An 18,424-nucleotide genomic window follows, 5' to 3' on the forward strand; every position below is an offset into this window, starting at 1 on the left:
TCAAAATCCTACATTTTTCCTATTTCTATATTTTCTCAATCTCACGATTCAAAGGGGCCCTAATAGCACACATGAAATTATCCAACCCACAAATTTTGACAATTTGACTCTTTGCAAAAACTAATTTTACAAATGAACCGTGGCCAAAACTTATTTTAAAAATGGCCTTTTTGTTCCGCACCAAATCGTATGACATTGAACTTAGACACCTCAGCGCCAAATAGCACGGCGTTGAATGCACGTTGGCACGCCGACTCAGCCTCCCATCAGAGGTGGCACGGCATTCAGCACCAGTTAACGTGGCGCTGAGGTGTCTAAATTCAGCGCCATACGATTTGGCGCTGAACAAAAGGGTCATTTCTAAAATAAGTTTTGGCCGCGGTTCATTTGTAAAATTAGTTTTTGCAAAGGGTCAAATTGTCAAAATTTGTGTTATCCAACCGGTCCATCCATCATGTGCACGGCCGCATCCTTTGCTGCGCTAGCTTGAGCCTGTGTCACCAACCGGCTAATTGATCCTAACTACTACGGCTACCTATCAGGCAGAAAGGCAGCCCAAGCTAGCTAAGCCAGCTTGATATGATTAGCCACTCACGGTTCATCAGTTCAGGTGGTTTTCATTCACTGTACTACTACACTGCTGCTGATCAGAGCCATAGATACCTCGATGTGATGCGTCAACAGCAACCAAAACACCACGCCACAAACTTTACCCAAACCTTTTCAGCTGAAGATTTCAGGGAGATTTATCCACTGTTGCTTCGATGCGATTGATCTTTATAAATCTGGTCCTGCATGGAACATGGTTGCCAAGAGTTTTAGCAGCTGGTTAGCTCTGAAATTTTTTTGTTTTCCTGGTTGATTTGATGCTGGTTAGCTGGTAAGGTAGCTAGCTAACTTAGCTTAGCTTAGCTAGTCCGTACTTTGCGTGGGAGCTACCCAGCTTGGATCATTCCTGCTGTTCTTGCATGGATTCAACAGCGGCATTGACAGCGATGGGTTAACTGCAAAAGATTGGGCCGTTAAAGTTCAGATACTAGGATAAATTTGTAGAAGTAATTAATGATGGTTGGTGTGAAAAATGGTGAGATTAGTTTTCATGGTATATGTAATGGAGAGATTTGATTTTTTTTTTTGACACTTCATATAAATTCTGCTTCGATTATTTGACATCCTGAGCCACTGTCATATACTAAGATGGTCGCACATACCATTGTTACAATTTCAATACAATCAATGTGACGATGAATAGAGTATTAAATCATCAAATTTTACTATGTACGTACAGTAGAACATATATGTAATGAAGAGAAAGGTTGATGCACATCGATATGTTTATAGAGAAGAATTAAATGCTATACATTATGAACATAACAAATAGCTTAAAACAAGTGATTTAAGTAACTTTGAAGCAGAAAGTTTCTAGAGAAATCATACTATTAAAAGCATGGTACGAATAATTCGCAAATAATCCTGGCCCCATCAACCAAAAAGAAAGGGGCCCAACATTGGATGAGCTGACATACTGGAATGCAACGAAATTCAATCTTTGTAAATAATCTGTAATAAATATCTTAATATTTATTAAAACAGGGAATGTTTGATATCTAGCAAAATAACAAGCCAGCAATTGTTTCAACATGGCATTATGTGGCATGTGGGATGTGCTCGGCTTCCCCTTTTTCTCTGAAATCTTGCTTTTGTGATAAGGCAGCAAGCAGTGTGTGGCCTATGTATATATATACATGGGAAATTGAGATGTGTTTATGTCTCTATCAAATGGTTACTGTTCGGCCATGAGAGCAAAAAAGCATGGGCAAGTGCCCACACTTTGGCGACACAAACAGTGACTGCACACTGGCACTTTGCTGGGTAAAGAATTAACAGCATACTTAGTTTGGTACATGTAAAGATTCTTAGAACAATATGCCAGTTTGAACAAAAAAAAAGGTCCTCAGGAATATCATGCTTTAAGTAGCTAGTAACAGAAAATTGACTATGACAAATCAACAAGATTTACTCTTTTTTATCTTTTGGGGACAAGGTTTGTTGTACTGAGGTGACAAAAAAGGAGAAAATTACCGGAGGAATTAGTTTGTGCTTTTCTCTGAATAATCACGCGCATTGACAGCCATTTAGAAAGTAGTCGGAATTATTGCCATAGCTGATCTTGATGATTGATCTGTCACCTCATTTTGAAGTTTACATGTTTGCCGAATTGACACTTGCCTAGATTCAAGATCCGACAAGGAGGTCTTGCCGATCAACAAGAGGATGCTGAACAATGACATTAGGCTGGCAACATCTGAAAATTCAGAGTTCACAAGCAAAAAACACTGTAAACTATGATCGAAACAAGCAAGTAATGCCGACATTGTGACGCGTATCGTCATCTGATCCTTGAACAAACTTCACCAGAAATATTCTTCCAGGGCCAAACCAGACAATGACAACTCTTGATCAAAGTAAAATAGGTTGAAACCTTCATTCATATCCATTGTTCTTGGTCAGATGGAAACATAGAATCAAGTGTACACCGAACAAAGAAGATGCAGCGTAAGTAGCATAAGAGGACAGAAGTAGCAACATCAGATCAGCCTGTTGCGTGATTTGGATCGACAAAACAATGCCAATCGCTGCTCCTTTGTAAGCTTAATTGCGACTTTTGCTGTATGAACTGCTCGATTCAGAGTTAAAATTAGGTCATGTCATTATATTTTAAGATCTCACTGATGAAGAGATTAAGTGTAACATGTAGTCGAGTTTTCCTTGTTGGCTTTGTCGTTTGTATTAACTTCATGCACAAAGATATAAGAATTTTGCACTCGGATTACCGACGCCGCGTACAACAAATGCGTTTTCACATGATTGATGCTGAATGTTTTCAGACGAGGACTTCACTGAATTACTGCAAAAATTACAAGTTTTGGTATGAATGTTGGACTACAGAATTGCGAAAACTGCAGATGCTACCACCTGAAATTCGTACAGAATATAATAAAATGCTGCGAAGTCAGACAAGGAAACCTGGAGTAGTAAAAGAACTGAACAAACATTTCGTTTCTCACCTTGATAACGTGTTTTACAACTCTCACAAGTTCCATTCTTCGGAAGTAAATCACATTAATCAGGTGTCTGAATGTTGTTTATACAAAAAAATATGCTCACATTTGAATGCTTTAGTTTAAACAGAATTGCCAGCGAGCAAAACACTGAGTTGACCAGTGTGATAACATTTTAGCCTTGACCACTGAAGATATATGCAAGAGCTTCTTTAGAAATCCATATTTGCAAGAGCATCTTCAGAAATCCTTTTGATGTGGCCATCGTCAGAATTCTTTTCCAAGAACACATCTTCAGAACTCTGACTAGACTCATATATAAGTACTACTTTTACAAAAGGCAAAGTCAGATTTGAGAAGTGGGAGCAAAAAAACCACGGATAAAAACACGGCGCACGGCGATGGCAATGCGCTTTTTCAGCTGGAATTTGTCTGTTCCAGCGTCGTCTCATGCAGAACTGCGGAGAATTCAAACCAAGATGTTTATAAACTCCACATTTGTACACACTGCTCCTGTCCTGACAATCAGAGAGGCAGCAAAGTCATGGGATTAGATTAGAATCATTAGATATTGTTGAGATTAGAATCATTAGATGTTGTTGGGCGAGGCATTCAAGTCAGTCCAGGCAGGTAGGACGACACCACTGAAAGAAATGCAGGTGCAGCCATGGGGTTCAACTGACTGAAACACCGCAAGAGACAAGGACAGCAGAGGACAGATGGGCCTGTGAGTCTGTGACATTCAGTGTGAGCTCGAGAAAGTCAGTGTGAGTTTATTTTTTTCTGCTCCCGTTTGTCCAAAATTTTAAGTAATCATTGTATCAAAGTTTGTGAAAGTAGAGAATATCGGAGTAGATAATGTAGGGAATAGTTGTATTACAATTTGATAAAGTGAGATTATTCTATTCTTTCTCATTTTGTATTGGTATATGTAGGATGGCTTAAAAATGAACTTATTTGTGACAAAGTGAGTACTTAAGTGAGCACTGTTTGTTTGGAGGACAAGCAGGTCACAGGAACTGCCATCAATTAGTAGACGATCGATGAATAGTGTTTGATTTTGTTTTACTAATACTAATATTCCAGTTTTGTGAGGGGCAGGATTGGGTGATGCATGTATAGCGAGGTGGTCAGGTTAGCCTGGGATGCTGAGAAACGGCAACGTAACGTTGCATTCAGTAGCGGTCAATGTCAGCTGGCAGCTGCTCGTTTGGTTTGGTCAGGAACCAATGCGAACGCCGTCTGTCGCGTAAACATAAGTGAAATATGTCAACGGCTTGGCTTGGCTTGGGGTGGTCCTGTAGAGTCACGGGCTGGCATTCATCCATGCGTGTCAGGAACTCAGTGGTCAGTAGGAGTAGTAACTCGGTGCAGTTGCTGGGTGCAGGTGAGTGAGCGGTGAGGTGAGTCAAACCGGCGGTGGGTCAGCGTAACAGCAGCAGCCTCATTGTTTGTTGGATCGGCCCGCGCTGCCGGACGTGGTTTCGGTTACTGTTCGCGTCACCGGGCACCGCACACTATAGCAGCTAGTCACGCACGCACACGCTTTTTCCCACCTCCTTTTCGGCGTCGGCCGGCCGCTCTTTGCCTCTTTTCCCCGGACAAGCCACGGCCCCGTTGCCACACGCGGCGCGGCGCGGCCACCGCGCCACGACCTCTCGGCGCTCGCTGCGACTGCGAGGCGAGGCTGCTGCGAGTAGCGACGCGCGGTGGCGCGGCAAGCAAATTGGCAATGCGCGTGCGGGTGGGCGCCGGGCTCGCCAGGACGGGACATCATAGGGCGGAGTCGCGGTCGATCGGTCACGTGGGTCGATCGGCCGTCGCGTCGCGTCTCGATCGGCGACGACCTTTTTGACTCGGAGGGGAAGGGGACATGCTGGCCAAACCAGCTACAGTGGCTAGCTGCGCTTGGCAGCCTGGCTGCTAGGGGTACGTGCAGATCACAGGCTCAACAGTGACGACTCAGGGGTGTTCATTTGTAGGGGCTGTAAAGTTTTAACGTGTCATATATGGTGTTCGGATACTAATAAAAGAAAACTAATTACAGAACCCGTCAGTAAACCGCGAGATGAATTTATTAAGCCTAATTAATCTGTCATTAGCTAATGTTTACTGTATCACCGCATTGTCAAATCATATAGCAATTAGGTTTAAAAGATTCGTCTCGTAAATTAGTCGCAATCTGTGTAATTAATTATTTTATTAGCCTATATTTAATACTTCATGCAGGTGTTTAAACATTCGATATGACAGAATGTATAATTTTTGTGTGTGAACTAAACAGGCCTCAGTTACTTCCTACTACAGTACTACTAGTACTAGAGCAAGTGTCAAGTACCCTACGTGGTGTCATGGTGTGACTAGAGACATGAGCAGCAATTCCGTTTGTAGCGTGGTACTACGACATTAGCAGGCCGGCTACAGTAGCTGTTTTGCACGCTGCAGCATGGCACGCGGCAGTGTACAGTACCCAATAGTGCATCACCGTCACAGTCTCACAGAGTAGCTAGGCTTTAGTGTTGGCAAGCATGTACTCCATTCGTTTCAAAATGACTTTTGTTACTCCGTTAGATTGTTTTAAAACAAGTTTATTTCTAAATAATTATCTTATTGGAGCTTATGAAAGTAGAAAATAAATACATCAGGAATAGATAAAGAGAGAAATAATTAAATCAGGATTTAAGAAAGTGACTATATTGTGATCTTTTTTTTTTATGTTGTAGTGATATGTGTGGTGAAAGATAAACTTATTTTGTGACGGAGGATGACTCCTCATAGGAGCGAATTTTTCTGAATTTAACGGTATTGTGCTTTCAGTGGTAGGCAACGTACCCGTCGACAGTGAGGCGCCTACGGTAACTTCGTCAATCTTTATGATTTGTTGGGCCGATCTTCGAAGATGCTCACAGTGGTGAGTGTGCGTGCGTTATGAGGGTTTGCGTACGTGCGTTCATAGGGGTGAGTGTGCGTGTGTTGTGAGTATCTGCGTTGTACTACGTAATTCTTTAAAAAAAATTGAAGACAGGTATACCATATGAACCAGGGGCCTACGTACGCGAACAGAAACGGTTTGATAATAATTTGGGATGAGGTCAGTAGGTCAGGGTCCGATGAATGAGATGGGATGAAAACGGCCTGGCATGGCATATCTTCCGGGATTGGTTCCACGCGCAAAGGAGACGGCACATTCGGTTGCTCGATTCCTGCTCGCTGATGAGTGATGATGTTGCAGACACATTCATGGCGAACCACTGCGGCTGCGTGTGCACAGCAGCAGCAGCTGGTCACTTGACCGCGTAGGTGTACGCTTGCATGACTTCATGACTATGCGATCGATGCAAATGCAGCACCGGTCCTGCGGCGGCGCCTCTTCTCTTCTTCCCTCGCTAACCCTTCACACACAATCACACTTGACACTAGTACTGTACGGCTAGCTTCGTGTTATTATTGGGGAAACGGGGACCTATCAGCCTGTGCTCTGACGGTGATTTATTGACTGATACTTTCTCGGTTCTAAAATATAATAATCTCCATCGTAAAATATAATAATTTAGTACCGAACAAGACACGTTACACTATTACAAATCTAAACAGTAATGTTTATATTTGTAGTATTAGAATGTATCTTGTCCAATTCTAGGTTACTCCCTTCTTCTCAAATTAATCATCATATAAGGGCAAGTACTATAACCTCATATGTTGTCTCTAAGAGTGCCACATTAAATTGAGTGATGAGGTGGAGGAGAGAAGTGAGAAGAGAGATAATGAGCCACCCCTAAATCAAGATACAACCTCCACACAAATTTTAAAAATGATGTGAGAGTGTTAAAGATATTGGTATTTGTGTACTAGAGGTGATACATTGTATGGGTTGACTCTTAGTTTATGAGTGAGTAAAATATATAAAATTAGAGGTGGTAGGCACCTTTAGCATAGCACTTGCCCTAAATTTATGCACCAAGACTAAGGATAATTTAAATCACATTAAACAAGACACCATGCACATATTCTCCTATAATGTATGTATCCATTAAAACCCCATGCCAATTACACCATAGCATGCACACATTCTCCCATACTGTATTAATTGTATTCTGATGAAATCCATATCATGCAGTTATATGATGATCAATTTAAGAAATTTTAGATTCTATTACATGATGATCAATTTGGGAAGGAGGGAGTATACAACTGTGGAGTACATCGGAATCCAGTGTTTTGTGCGAACACAGGATTCCAAATTAGGTGCTCTTGCTGCTGTCCACAAAGGTTTGCAAATGGATATAAGAGCAGGTATAACGGATGAGAGAGAAGAGTAGCGGGGCTACAGAGGAAAGAGAAGAGTAGTGGACAACACGGACTCCAAGATACAATTTGTGTATGACAGATGAACTAAATATTAATAGTGTAATATATGTTTATAGTTAACTATTATATGAATTGACTATTAAATTGACTATAGATGATTTGGTGATAATAGTTGGCTATACCATTAGGCTGTGTTCGCTGGAGGGAGTTCCCAACTAGAACAGTGCGCACGGAAAACGTAACAGTCCATTAGCACGTGATTAATTAAGTATTAGCTAATTTTTTTTCCAAAAATAGATCAATATGATTTTTTAAGCAACTTTCGTATAGAAACTTTGTAAAAAAAACGCACCGTTTAGCAGTTTAAAAAGCGTGCGCGCGAAAAAAGAGGGAGATGAGCTAGGAAACCTGAGGTAAGAACACAGCTGTATACTCTTTGCCCATCACGAAACTCACTATACTCCCGTAACCAGGCCCTTTTGCTCTCCGTAGTGCAATGTCTGTGGCATCGCCCCACTTATCTCATGAGCAGAGTTTTGTGTGCTCATTTCACTGCCCATTGCCTTTGTGCATGTAGCTGGTATTCGCATGAGGGCAGCGACCTTTGCTTTAGCGTATTACCTCAAAAGCTCCAGGAGTCCTTTTATCTAGCGTATCAAAGTGTAAGTGAAGCACAACCCTGTGGACGGCCTATATAGCCTGTCCTCTTGCCCATTTCCAAAACCTGAATTTGCAAGGCAACCTGGCATGATTCCCAAGATGACAAACAAAAAACACCACCTCGACAAACGATTTTAAATTACCGACAGATCGGCAAACCACATAAATTCCACGAAATCTAAGCTCTTGATGATAGCTATGTACCACTAACAAAATCTGTAAAACATTTAAAGCAAGTGCAGTGGGTGGTGTAAACATCATCTCTGAGGCCAAAATTAGAGAACACGGCACATGTACATCCACGGAGGCGCCTAATCATGACCACCAAACCAAACACTGGGTTCTGTCCATTTTCAACTTATAAAATATAAACTCTGCAGTGAATACCTGCATGGTTCAACCACCTTGCCTATGCAATCACCTCTATATCTGGATCACCTTCTTTGCCATGATTCCTCAAGACTGGTTCCCGGATTGAGATGCCGACTGTATCCTCTGGCGAACTTGTTGGAGCAGAAGTTTCAGGTAGTCCTAGCATATATTTGCAGCAGTTTAGGGTTAATCAGAAGGCAAACAAGGTTTTCTAAAAAGAAAAAAAAAGGCAAACAAGGTACTGCAATTTCAGAAGGGGTAATCCTATCAGATTTTTTATTTATTTTGACAAAAGATCATATAAGAAGCATATACCACTTATTTTACCACAAAATGATCTCTTGCCTTTTTATATATGTATACATATTAGTATAACATAATCTCCTAATGTATGTTTCTAAACAATCTCACCCTACGGTATCAACTATATGGCATCCTATGAAAATCATTAGAGCTTATTCTAAATTTGGATGGGGGGATTTTGGAAACATACATCTGTAAGTTCTGGGTCACTGACAAGCTCTTCAAGCATGTCCTCAATACTCTCATCTTCACCATAAGCCTGTGCAGCAGTTTCAAGGACCGCACCGAAGATATCCCTGGGGGAGTCATGTTGCTCAATGTGTTCACGAGCTTGGTGTAGATCAATCTGTGCATGAAAAAGCAGGATGGTAGTTTATGAATTATCAAAAAGTTAAAAAAAAAAGATATTGTTTTCCATTTGTCAGTCTTGCATATGACATTCTCAACCCTTTAGAATGAACATTTGTCCAGATATGGTGTATTAGTAATCATCACAATTTTTTTCTTCACAAATAAACCATATAAGCACAAGCCATAATACTAAGAACAAATGCAAATACAGGCAGTTCCAACCTATTCAGCTGGATGACTTACCTGAGAATTTCCATAATCTGAAGTATCATCCACTCTCATGTCACTGCGCCGAGGCTGCAATCTGGATTGTCCACTATTTGTACCAGCAGGACGAGCCCCAGCTCCACCAAGAACTTGGGATACAACAGGCATCATTTGCTGCATCATTCTAGACAAGTCAATGCCACCTTGACCTCTTCCTGACCCATCCACAGTTTGGACTAAATTACTCATAGTATCCATTATTGCAGGGCTCTGTGCACACTCTTCCACCATGTTTCTCAAATCACCTGCGGAACCCATGCCTGTTTGCTCTGCTACATTGGACAACAGATTGCCAAAAGCTGGGTTGTTTAGCACACTGGATATCATACTGCCAAAATCAACTTGTCCTTCACCACCCTGTCTTCTCGGAGGCATTCCACCAGAAAACTGAGAAGTAGTGGATGGAAGTGGAGAATCCGTAACATGGCTTCTGTTTACATTAGTATTTTGAGAAGCAAGGGCTTGCAGAACCTGCTGGCCCATTGAAACAGCATTTTGGCTATTGCTGATGTGAGAGGAATTGACGACTTCGCCAGTATCACTGCTACTCCCAGGTGGCTTTGCTGTTCTGCTCCGCCTCTGCATCAAAGCAGTTTCAGAAGGGGGGATCATATCATATTTGGGACAAATAATCATGTATGAATGGCATACTACGTTTTCTCAACAGTAAAATGTCTGCCATTTTCATTCAGACCAAATGGTGAAGTGATTAAACCAATCAACTAAACTGCTGCCAACCATGGCAAATTCTAACCCCGCTAAGATATGGATAACAAAATGCAGGCTAAACAATCAAATTACAGGAAACATTATTACTAAAAAGTAAACACTAAAATAATTAACTAATACCTTAGGCTGCAAACCTCCACCAAGACCTACTGGTTCAGACCTACTACTTGCAGATGGCTTAATGGACCGTGCAGATACTCCATCCAATGGAATGTTCTTCTGTGAAGAATTTTCTGCTGATCTGTTCACAGAAATATCATCTGTACAGGTGGTTGTGATCTGCCCCACTAAGTTGGCTGTTGTTGATTCCCCAGAAGGTTTTCTGACATTATCTGCATGGATCCCTTCCATCTCTGGATGTTGTTGAATACTGCCGATGTTGGGAGCATTTTCAGTGCTGCTGTCTTCCGATGCTAAATTGGGATCAGATGTGTTTGAAGGAGAAATACCTGATTAGAGAAATTAAAACAAACAGGAATGGTGAACAATTCAGTACATTTTCCATTAGAGAAAATGTTCGATACATTAAAAAGAATGTAAAGGCACCTGCTCCAGCTACAAGAGATTGTGCATTTAGTGAAGTGCGTCCATTGTTAGAATCTGACAGCTCATTTTGCAGTTGCGTACTTGCTGATACCAGAGAATCCACATTGTCAACTCCATTAGTTGTGACCGAGCGAGATCCCTGATCTACTGTGTTCTGCGCAGATGATGAAACCTGGCCTTGTTGATTTGCACTCAATGCATTGGCTACTTGTGCAGTTACCTGTGCCACTATAGAAGGAATGCTAGCAACACCACCTACAGAGGCTTGTGGTTGAGATCCACCGCCCACTGCAATCTGAGAACCTTGAGAAACTGTTGATTGATTAGGCATTGCTACTTGACTCCTCACTTGAACAGGCAGGATAACACTCAGGACATGGTTTGGAGCCTCAGCCGTGGACCGTGCAGGAATAGCCGCAATAACTGTCCTTGCTGGCAATCCATGCATTGAGGTAGCAGATGGGTTACCTCCTTGAGTTCTTTCCACATTTTGACGACCTTCATTGACAGCGCCTGCAGAAGCAGTGGTCATACCAGCAGATGACCCACTTGTTGTAGAAGTACCTAGTAAAGGATCATATCAAGTCTGAGTGGAAGCTCAGGACAGACAAGAGTGTGACAAAAGAATTGTAATCAAAGGCCACCAAGATGACAGTATCCAGGTGTAAATAAACCCTGTGGAAAATCCCATAAATATATTACAGCTATTATGATCTTCCGGTCTGGTTAGGGGTAAATCAGGAGGAGGGGGTAATATGTGGGAAAACTAACACAAAGATGGTGAAAAAAGAATCGTAATTAAAGGCCACCAATATTGTATCCAGGTGTAAATAAACCCTGTGAAAAATCCCATAAATATATGAAAACTGTTATGATCTTTCAGTTCTGGTTAGAGGTAAATCAGGACGAAGCAGGTAATATAGGGAAGAACTCCCTCGTGTTCAAGAAAAAAAAAAGGGAAATAACTAACAGATAATTTACCTACTAACCTATTAGTGTAATAGTTTGTAATCATAGGCCATAACCATAACCATTTGAACTTCTCAGTAGAGATTAAGGATTTGAAATGGTAGCTTCATGACTCAGCTGAGTACACTCAACAGAGCCACTGAAGAGAACTTGAAATGTGATCTTACCATGGGTATTGACAGCAGATGTATGAGAAGGATCAACAATACCAAAGGCACCAGAAATTCCACCGAGGACTGGTATGCTCGAAACTCCAAAAGGAGGAGTATTTTGAAAAGATGGCTGCAGAGCAATAGAATGTGTGTTGTCATTAAAGTGGCACAACAATTAAAGTCAACATGAGAAAGCATCTCAATGTATGTCACCTGAACCATGATTGGATTCGGTCCTGCAGAGTTTATATAAACAGAAGATCCAGCATTGACAAAAGCATCAGCCTACCAAAATAAGAAGCGTTATGAAATTAACACATGCAGAAATCAGTTAAATACTATAATAGAGAATTTAAATTAAGCATACAGGGGATGGCCCCATCCGAAGCATCATCATTGTTCGACCAAGCTCCAAAAACATTGCACCCAAATGCTGCATTGCTACTCCCAGCTGAGCTGATTCATTCTGGATCTGGCTACGTATAGATGCATCACTGGTGCCAGAATCTCTCTGGATTCGTTGTGCGAGATGCTGAAACAAATATCAGGTAAACAGAAGGTCATCAAAATTCCAAATAGAAGCATGCGTCTGTGAATTCAAAGGTAAGCTATTTCACTGTACTCAGTCTTGAAGCTGCGTACATATTACCCCTTTGAATCAATAAGCGTTGAGAAGTATGAAATGTGGGTATCATAATAAAAAGAGAAAAGAACCGAACTAGGAAGACTAATGTCCCATTGATACCTTTGAGAGGTCCACTTAGACCTTTCACATGTCAATCAATGCTAGAGAAGAATGAAAAACAGATCAAGTGTACGGCACCCAAGGGAAAATGTTAGCAGGGATAGTGCAGAAAAGAATGAAAAACAGATCATCAGTCTCTCAAACAAATAACATCTGGTGTTTATAAATACCATTTGAATTCTCATATAATATTCAGGGATAATGCAGAGTGGTGGTACAAAACGTTTACAAATACCATTTGAATCCTCATATAATATTCAGGGATAATATAGAGCAGTGTTACACGGCACTAAGGCAGACCTAGTACCCAAGGCAAAACAAAAATTATATTCAAAACACAACACTAGAGTGTTATTTTTGTACCACGAAGTGGCTAAAAGTTCCTCCTAGTAGTTGTTATAAAGCCTAATCATCTATATTGTAACAAGTAGTATCAGCCATTAAATGTATATGGTCCATTAGAGATAACTGTGGAGCAGGATTATGGTCACGGAATGGGACAATGGATTTATTTTGGTTTAAATCTCCATAGTTTTGTCTCAAATAAGAGAACTGAAAAGTAGTACATTGGCAACATATTGATGTTCAAAGAGAATTATTTTGCTGATTAGAAAGAAGGCAAAATCATTACAAAATATAGTACTTACAAAGAAGGATAAACTATACGTCGACAAGATATCACTATAAAGGCTGAACCACTGAAGCTAAAAAGAACTTAATATAACTACCAGAGAGGATAACATACTGAAAGAGCAGAAGCAGCACTGCCACCAAGAAGTTGTTGGGCTCTTTCAATGACTGACACCAGAACCTCAGGACTTGGAAATCTTTGATTTAGATAAGCATCATCCGATCTTGGTGGCTGCTGGGTATTTGTATCAACAGATGGTGTGCCTGAATTTGCAACATAAAGATGAACATGACAGTATTTTATGACACACATCAAACTAACAAATTGCAACAAACGATACCGTTATTCTGTAGTACTTGATCCATGCGGTTGATATACTCCAAAAGAGTTGTGAGAGAATCAGGAATAACCTGTCAATGGTGCTAAAAGTTATAATGATGATTATACATGGGAAAACACCAATGAAAAAAGTACAGTTTACTAACCATGTTGCGAGGAATAGAGCCTGCTGGTTGTAGTTGTGATACTTGGATTTGATGATTCAGAATTGAAAACCCTGGTTGTGCATGATTCCCTGGTTGAGTTCTTCCATTGACATTATTGGCCCCTTCTGGTGCAGTGGTTAAAGGCACCTAATCAAGTAAACATATAGAAGTCAAATACCGAGATGTCTCAGGTTACTAGACCTAAAGAAGTAACACCTTATTACCGAAAATGTAGTGTTTGTCATGCCACCAGGCATCGCAAGACCTAGGGAGCCAAGGATATCCCGAACACTCTGCAGATAACAGGTGGGAGGAAATCACATCAATAAACATATAAAGGTTCTGGTCCCCATTTAGACAGGTACATATAACACTAGAACAAAGCATATACCCTAGCCAGGTCATCTATCATCCCCTCAGAATGCATAGCCTCTATAATTTCCTAGAAGAGAGTTAATGAAAAAGAATTCAAAGAAAATTAAAGTTAACCTGTAGTTGTTGCTAAGAGTTAAGCAGATTGGAAATTTTAAGTATACGAGACAAAGCGATGTTAGAAGCATACCCTGGAGATATCTCCTAACAGTCCATTTCCAGCAACATTAACTGCACGTAAAAAGATTATCAGACCCATACCCAGCATATTGCTGTAATATACCTAAAATCAGGTACAGAGGAAATACACTCTGGTACCACAAAAGGTAGTGCCAGTCAATATAACCCAAGTTGATTTGTTATGCTCTATCTATATATTGTAATAACTAGAAACACAGTAATGCTTACATAAATACAGTTAAATAATGGTGTTTTTAGTTCACAAATTAAATGAAAAATAAAGCGAAGGACTGTTCAAGCCTTCATCTACTTAGCCTGAAATGCTTACCTAGCTATTTTTTACAATAACTAGCAATAACTATTTTTCTGCCCTTCAAAGGGCAATAATATTTTATCCAGTATGAGCTTGACACAATTAATATATAGAACAGACACATGGAAACATGGTATTGAAGAGTGAAAACGCACATAAATTGTTTACGATACTACGAAAACTTGTGCAGCACATGGCTCTGAGGACTAATAGGTCATAGGCATATCAGGTGCGTTCTATATTGATAGTATACTCTTCAAAGCAACCCCCAACTTAACTTACCATTAGCATGGGTGTTTTCATCAGAAGTACCAGAAGAATGTTGGCCTTCAGCAGCTGCACGCCGAGCAACCAAATGCAATGTGTACCCATCTTCCAAATCTTGAGGTTGTCAAGGATATAACTATCACAACTGTCGTGTTTACAAACGAAATATCACAAGAAAACCGAAAATGATAAATTACATCATGTGGTGATGAAAATCGTTGATCCAAGGAACCCCTCATTACCACCAACGATGCAGTTAAATACTGGTGTTCAACCACCTCAACTTAACAAATATCATCAAGGTCTACAATGATTTGAGGTTCTTGCCCATATTTGCAAAGAATTAATGCTTAGATACTTCAATTTGACATTTTACTACTTTATTTTGTCTCATTGGAAGGCCATTATGAAATCACTACCAAAGCAAGCAGCCCTAATCCCAACAAAAGCATCAGGCACTCTACTCTTCTAGCAGTAACGAAATCACCCTTACTGGCCCAAAAGAGTTGTGTATCTTCCCGGCCTATTTATAACTAAGCAACTAAAGATGGGAAACAAAATGCAGGTAAATAGTGTATATAGCTCAAGTTCTCAACAGCAACAAGCGAGGTGAGTCTCTAGATGGTTTGATTGTCTTCAAGCATTCAAAAGAAGAAGCATGAACAAAAAGGATACGATATTCTGATAGCAGGTGATCGTCCTTTAAGACTCTTCCTCTAAAAATCAACCGCTGTTGGTCCACAGGAACCCCGGTTGCCTCTACTATCTTCTCTTTAAGGACCAGAACAGGTACCTAAAAATTTTTCGGTGATTAGATTGTCTCAAAACAAGTACATGGGAGAATTCATCTTGTCGTTCTAACTATAAGGAACTGACATTCTATAGCATTTCTAGTATCTCTTCAAGCAAGCAACACTCAACAGACACACAGAGACATAATAGCAAACTGTCAAGGTGGGGCGAAGCATACATTCTTCTTAACACGGAGCTTATGAACTTGTGAATCCAGGGTTTTGATGTTGATCTCAATGGTAGCCTCTGGATCATCGCCAGCTTTTACTGTTGAACTGCTGGCCCCGACAGACGCATCTTCAGACATCCTACAGAACGAGGAACTGAATAGTATCAGATGCTGCATAAACCACAAGCTACAAAATTCGAAATTATGATTCCTAGACATGTTCAGAATTCTTCATAGTCAACTCACTCCACGCCTAAGATTACACAGCCAGTTAAACCCCTGCATTTAAGCACAAGATCTCAACAGAGTTCCGGCAGCAACAAGTAGAGCGCCTTCCATCTACGAAGAAACCAGTACCCTCATTCCTAGCTTAACATTAGAGAAAATTCCATAATTTTAGGTTCTAGGACTCCATCAAGCATTTAAAAGCAGATTACAGGAGACCCTAATCGTTCTGTCCTCTTATCAGAAGACGCTCCGTACCGCAAATAAAATTTTTAGCAGCTCAGAATGGCTAGGACCGATCCCTTCCAAAAGGAGAACTTCGCAAGCAATTACAGCCTCAAAATCATATCCCTTCCCCCCTTAGCTCTGAAATGCGTCGCCATTGTCCTCTCCGCCAAGTCGCGTATGCCCCCAATAGGATGAGGCTTCAATTCCCGAATAATTAAAAAAAAAAGAAGAAGAAAAAGAAAAGCAGAAGATCGAGCCATACGTGGAATCCGGAGAGGGCCCGAGCCGCCGAGGCCACAAGTAGAGAGTCGGCTGCGCCCCGCGCGAGGCGAGCTGAGCTGGCGGCGGCGTTGGGGTGGGGGACTAGGGTTGCTGGGAGCGGAGGGGTTGGCAAGCGGCGGATGAATCGGGCGAGAGGCGGCGGCGACCGGATCGGGGGCCGATGCGGCGGTTGCTCCTGCCCGATGGGGGGCAGCGAGGATTTTTCCGTGGCGATTTTTCTTTTTCTTTTTTTGCGCTTTATTAGGGTTGCGAGTTGTGTGAGAAGTGAGAACTGAGAAGAGGAGGGCGCCGCAGTGAAAGAAGAAGAAGAAGAAGAGGGGGAGGAGGTGAGGAGGGAGGGGGCAGTGGGGCACATGTCCGGGCTGTTCCGGAAAGTTCCACGGCGGTTTCGTTCTTGGGGATGCTTTGCCTTGCTTATCACTCGATCCAATAGGAGCAGCCAAATGCCACTCACGGGAGAAGGCTCAAAGGCTGATTATAATTACTTTGTTTTTTTTTATGAAAAAAACCTTAAAATCAACTTCAAATTTAAGGTTACAAATTTATATTTTGGTTGATAAGCATTAGCATAAGCGAAAAGATAAGGCCTTTCAAATTTTTTTACATGCATCATTTGTTTTATAGAAATAGATCACATCTAATTCTTAAAGATTATGGGCCTGTTCACTTTAATGTCATTTTCAACATTACCAAGTTTTGGTAAAGTTGCTAAAAAAGTGGCTATATTTAGTTTGCTGCCAAATTTTGGTAACTATATACTATGCCAAAATTTTGGCATTGCCAAAATTTGGTAATTTTTTTCCCATCAAAGTGTACAGGCCCTATATTCTTACAATCTAGGACCTGTTCACTTTGGTGCTATTTTCAACTTTACCAAATTTTAGTAAAGTTGCCAAAAAAGTGACTACATTTAGTTTGCTGCCAAATTTTGATAACTATATAAGAAATCCTGCCAATAATTTTGGCATTGCCAAAATTTGGTAAGGTTTTTTTTCAGCAAAGTGAACAGGCCCCTAGTACCATTTGATTTTTGACATGAGATGAGAGCTCTTGAAAAAATTCCTAAGGATTAGAGTACGTAACACCCTAATCCTAATTCTTACTTTTCGTGTTCCTATGATTTAGAAACCATATGAATCAAATAAGCACTCAGATCTACGAGACATATCATAAATAATCATCAAAAGATGCTAGTGCATGAATATTTACATGGGTATACGTAACTAGTCATATGTCTCCTAGCAAGTTACATGTGCATGTCCTCCCTCTAGATATCAATGGGAACGAAAAAGGTAAGCACACACGATTTTTGTCGCTATGCATAGTATTTAGTTTTTTCTATTGAAATATTCGTTAGTATTTGTATGATTAAAAAAATTTCATTTGGAAATAGAAAAACTTCATATAAGAATTTTTTGAACATGGATACAAACTTTAACTAGAAATAAAACTTCAACGGAAAAACTTCCAATACGAAATATTGAGCATGAAAAAGTTTTGCTATAATTTAAGAAACCTTTTATTTTTTAGAAAACTTCCCATTGTGTTCAGTGAGCTAATCTTATGACTTATGAGACCTATGGAGCGGTTGGTTATCCTATGTGAAGCCACATAACGAGTGATTATGCATAAGGCAAAAGAAAAGCCATGCTGAGTTATTACATTAATATTTCCAGGTAAAAATTACACACATAATTATATCATATCGATCTCACGTAAAGGGAGAAGTTGTATCAGAAAAATTGGTTGTTTAACCGATGATGATGAATAATATTAATGCTAAGGTTGACCTTGGCATTCGTTACCGTAAGAGACTAATACAATTAGTTGGAGGTAAGGAAAGGAAGAGGATATAGCTAGAGAAAATTATAGCTTTTAGTCCATTACTTTTAAGTAAATCACCACTAACATATTAGAATTTTTAATTGTCCAGACATGGTCCACCTTGGGTGGGTCTAATGCGCGAACGCGCGCTAGCATTGAACCTAGCGAACAGAAAACGACAAAAAGAAAAAT

General features: G+C 40.5%; 1 protein-coding gene across 2 annotated transcripts; it reads right to left on the reverse strand.

The window, feature by feature from the left end:
* Positions 1-8,237: 8,237 nt before the first annotated feature.
* Positions 8,238-16,712, reverse strand: LOC127779287 (ubiquitin-like domain-containing protein CIP73). Of its 2 annotated transcripts, XM_052306016.1 has the most exons (18): positions 16,389-16,712; positions 15,683-15,812; positions 15,388-15,505; positions 14,728-14,826; positions 14,143-14,183; positions 13,972-14,022; positions 13,805-13,873; positions 13,581-13,727; positions 13,436-13,505; positions 13,210-13,358; positions 12,087-12,251; positions 11,933-12,004; positions 11,735-11,849; positions 10,599-11,162; positions 10,173-10,501; positions 9,300-9,902; positions 8,896-9,051; positions 8,238-8,561 (listed from the first exon to the last, which is right to left on the reverse strand). In XM_052306016.1, exons 2-18 carry the CDS (start codon positions 15,809-15,811, stop codon positions 8,487-8,489), a joined length of 2,952 nt encoding a protein of 983 aa, XP_052161976.1. In that variant the 5' UTR covers position 15,812; positions 16,389-16,712; the 3' UTR covers positions 8,238-8,486. The 2 variants fall into 2 exon arrangements, with proteins under 2 accessions (XP_052161976.1, XP_052161978.1); XM_052306018.1 differs by lacking the exon at positions 13,972-14,022 and having other exon boundaries at positions 16,389-16,711.
* Positions 16,713-18,424: the final 1,712 nt, after the last annotated feature.

Source organism: Oryza glaberrima, chromosome 7 (assembly GCF_000147395.1).
Source record: "Oryza glaberrima chromosome 7, OglaRS2, whole genome shotgun sequence".
Taxonomy (NCBI): Eukaryota; Viridiplantae; Streptophyta; class Magnoliopsida; order Poales; family Poaceae; genus Oryza; species Oryza glaberrima.

Excerpts from the sequence above, each read along its gene's own strand:
- LOC127779287 (XM_052306016.1), bottom strand. The coding sequence starts at position 15,811 with ATGTCTGAAGATGCGTCTGTCGGGGCCAGCAGTTCAACAGTAAAAGCT. Across the intron at positions 13,359-13,435 it reads TCAAGTACTACAGAATAACG|GCACACCATCTGTTGATACA; the intron begins GTATCGTTTGTT and ends TTGCAAATTCAG. Across the intron at positions 9,052-9,299 it reads CAGATTATGGAAATTCTCAG|ATTGATCTACACCAAGCTCG; the intron begins GTAAGTCATCCA and ends TTTCATGCACAG.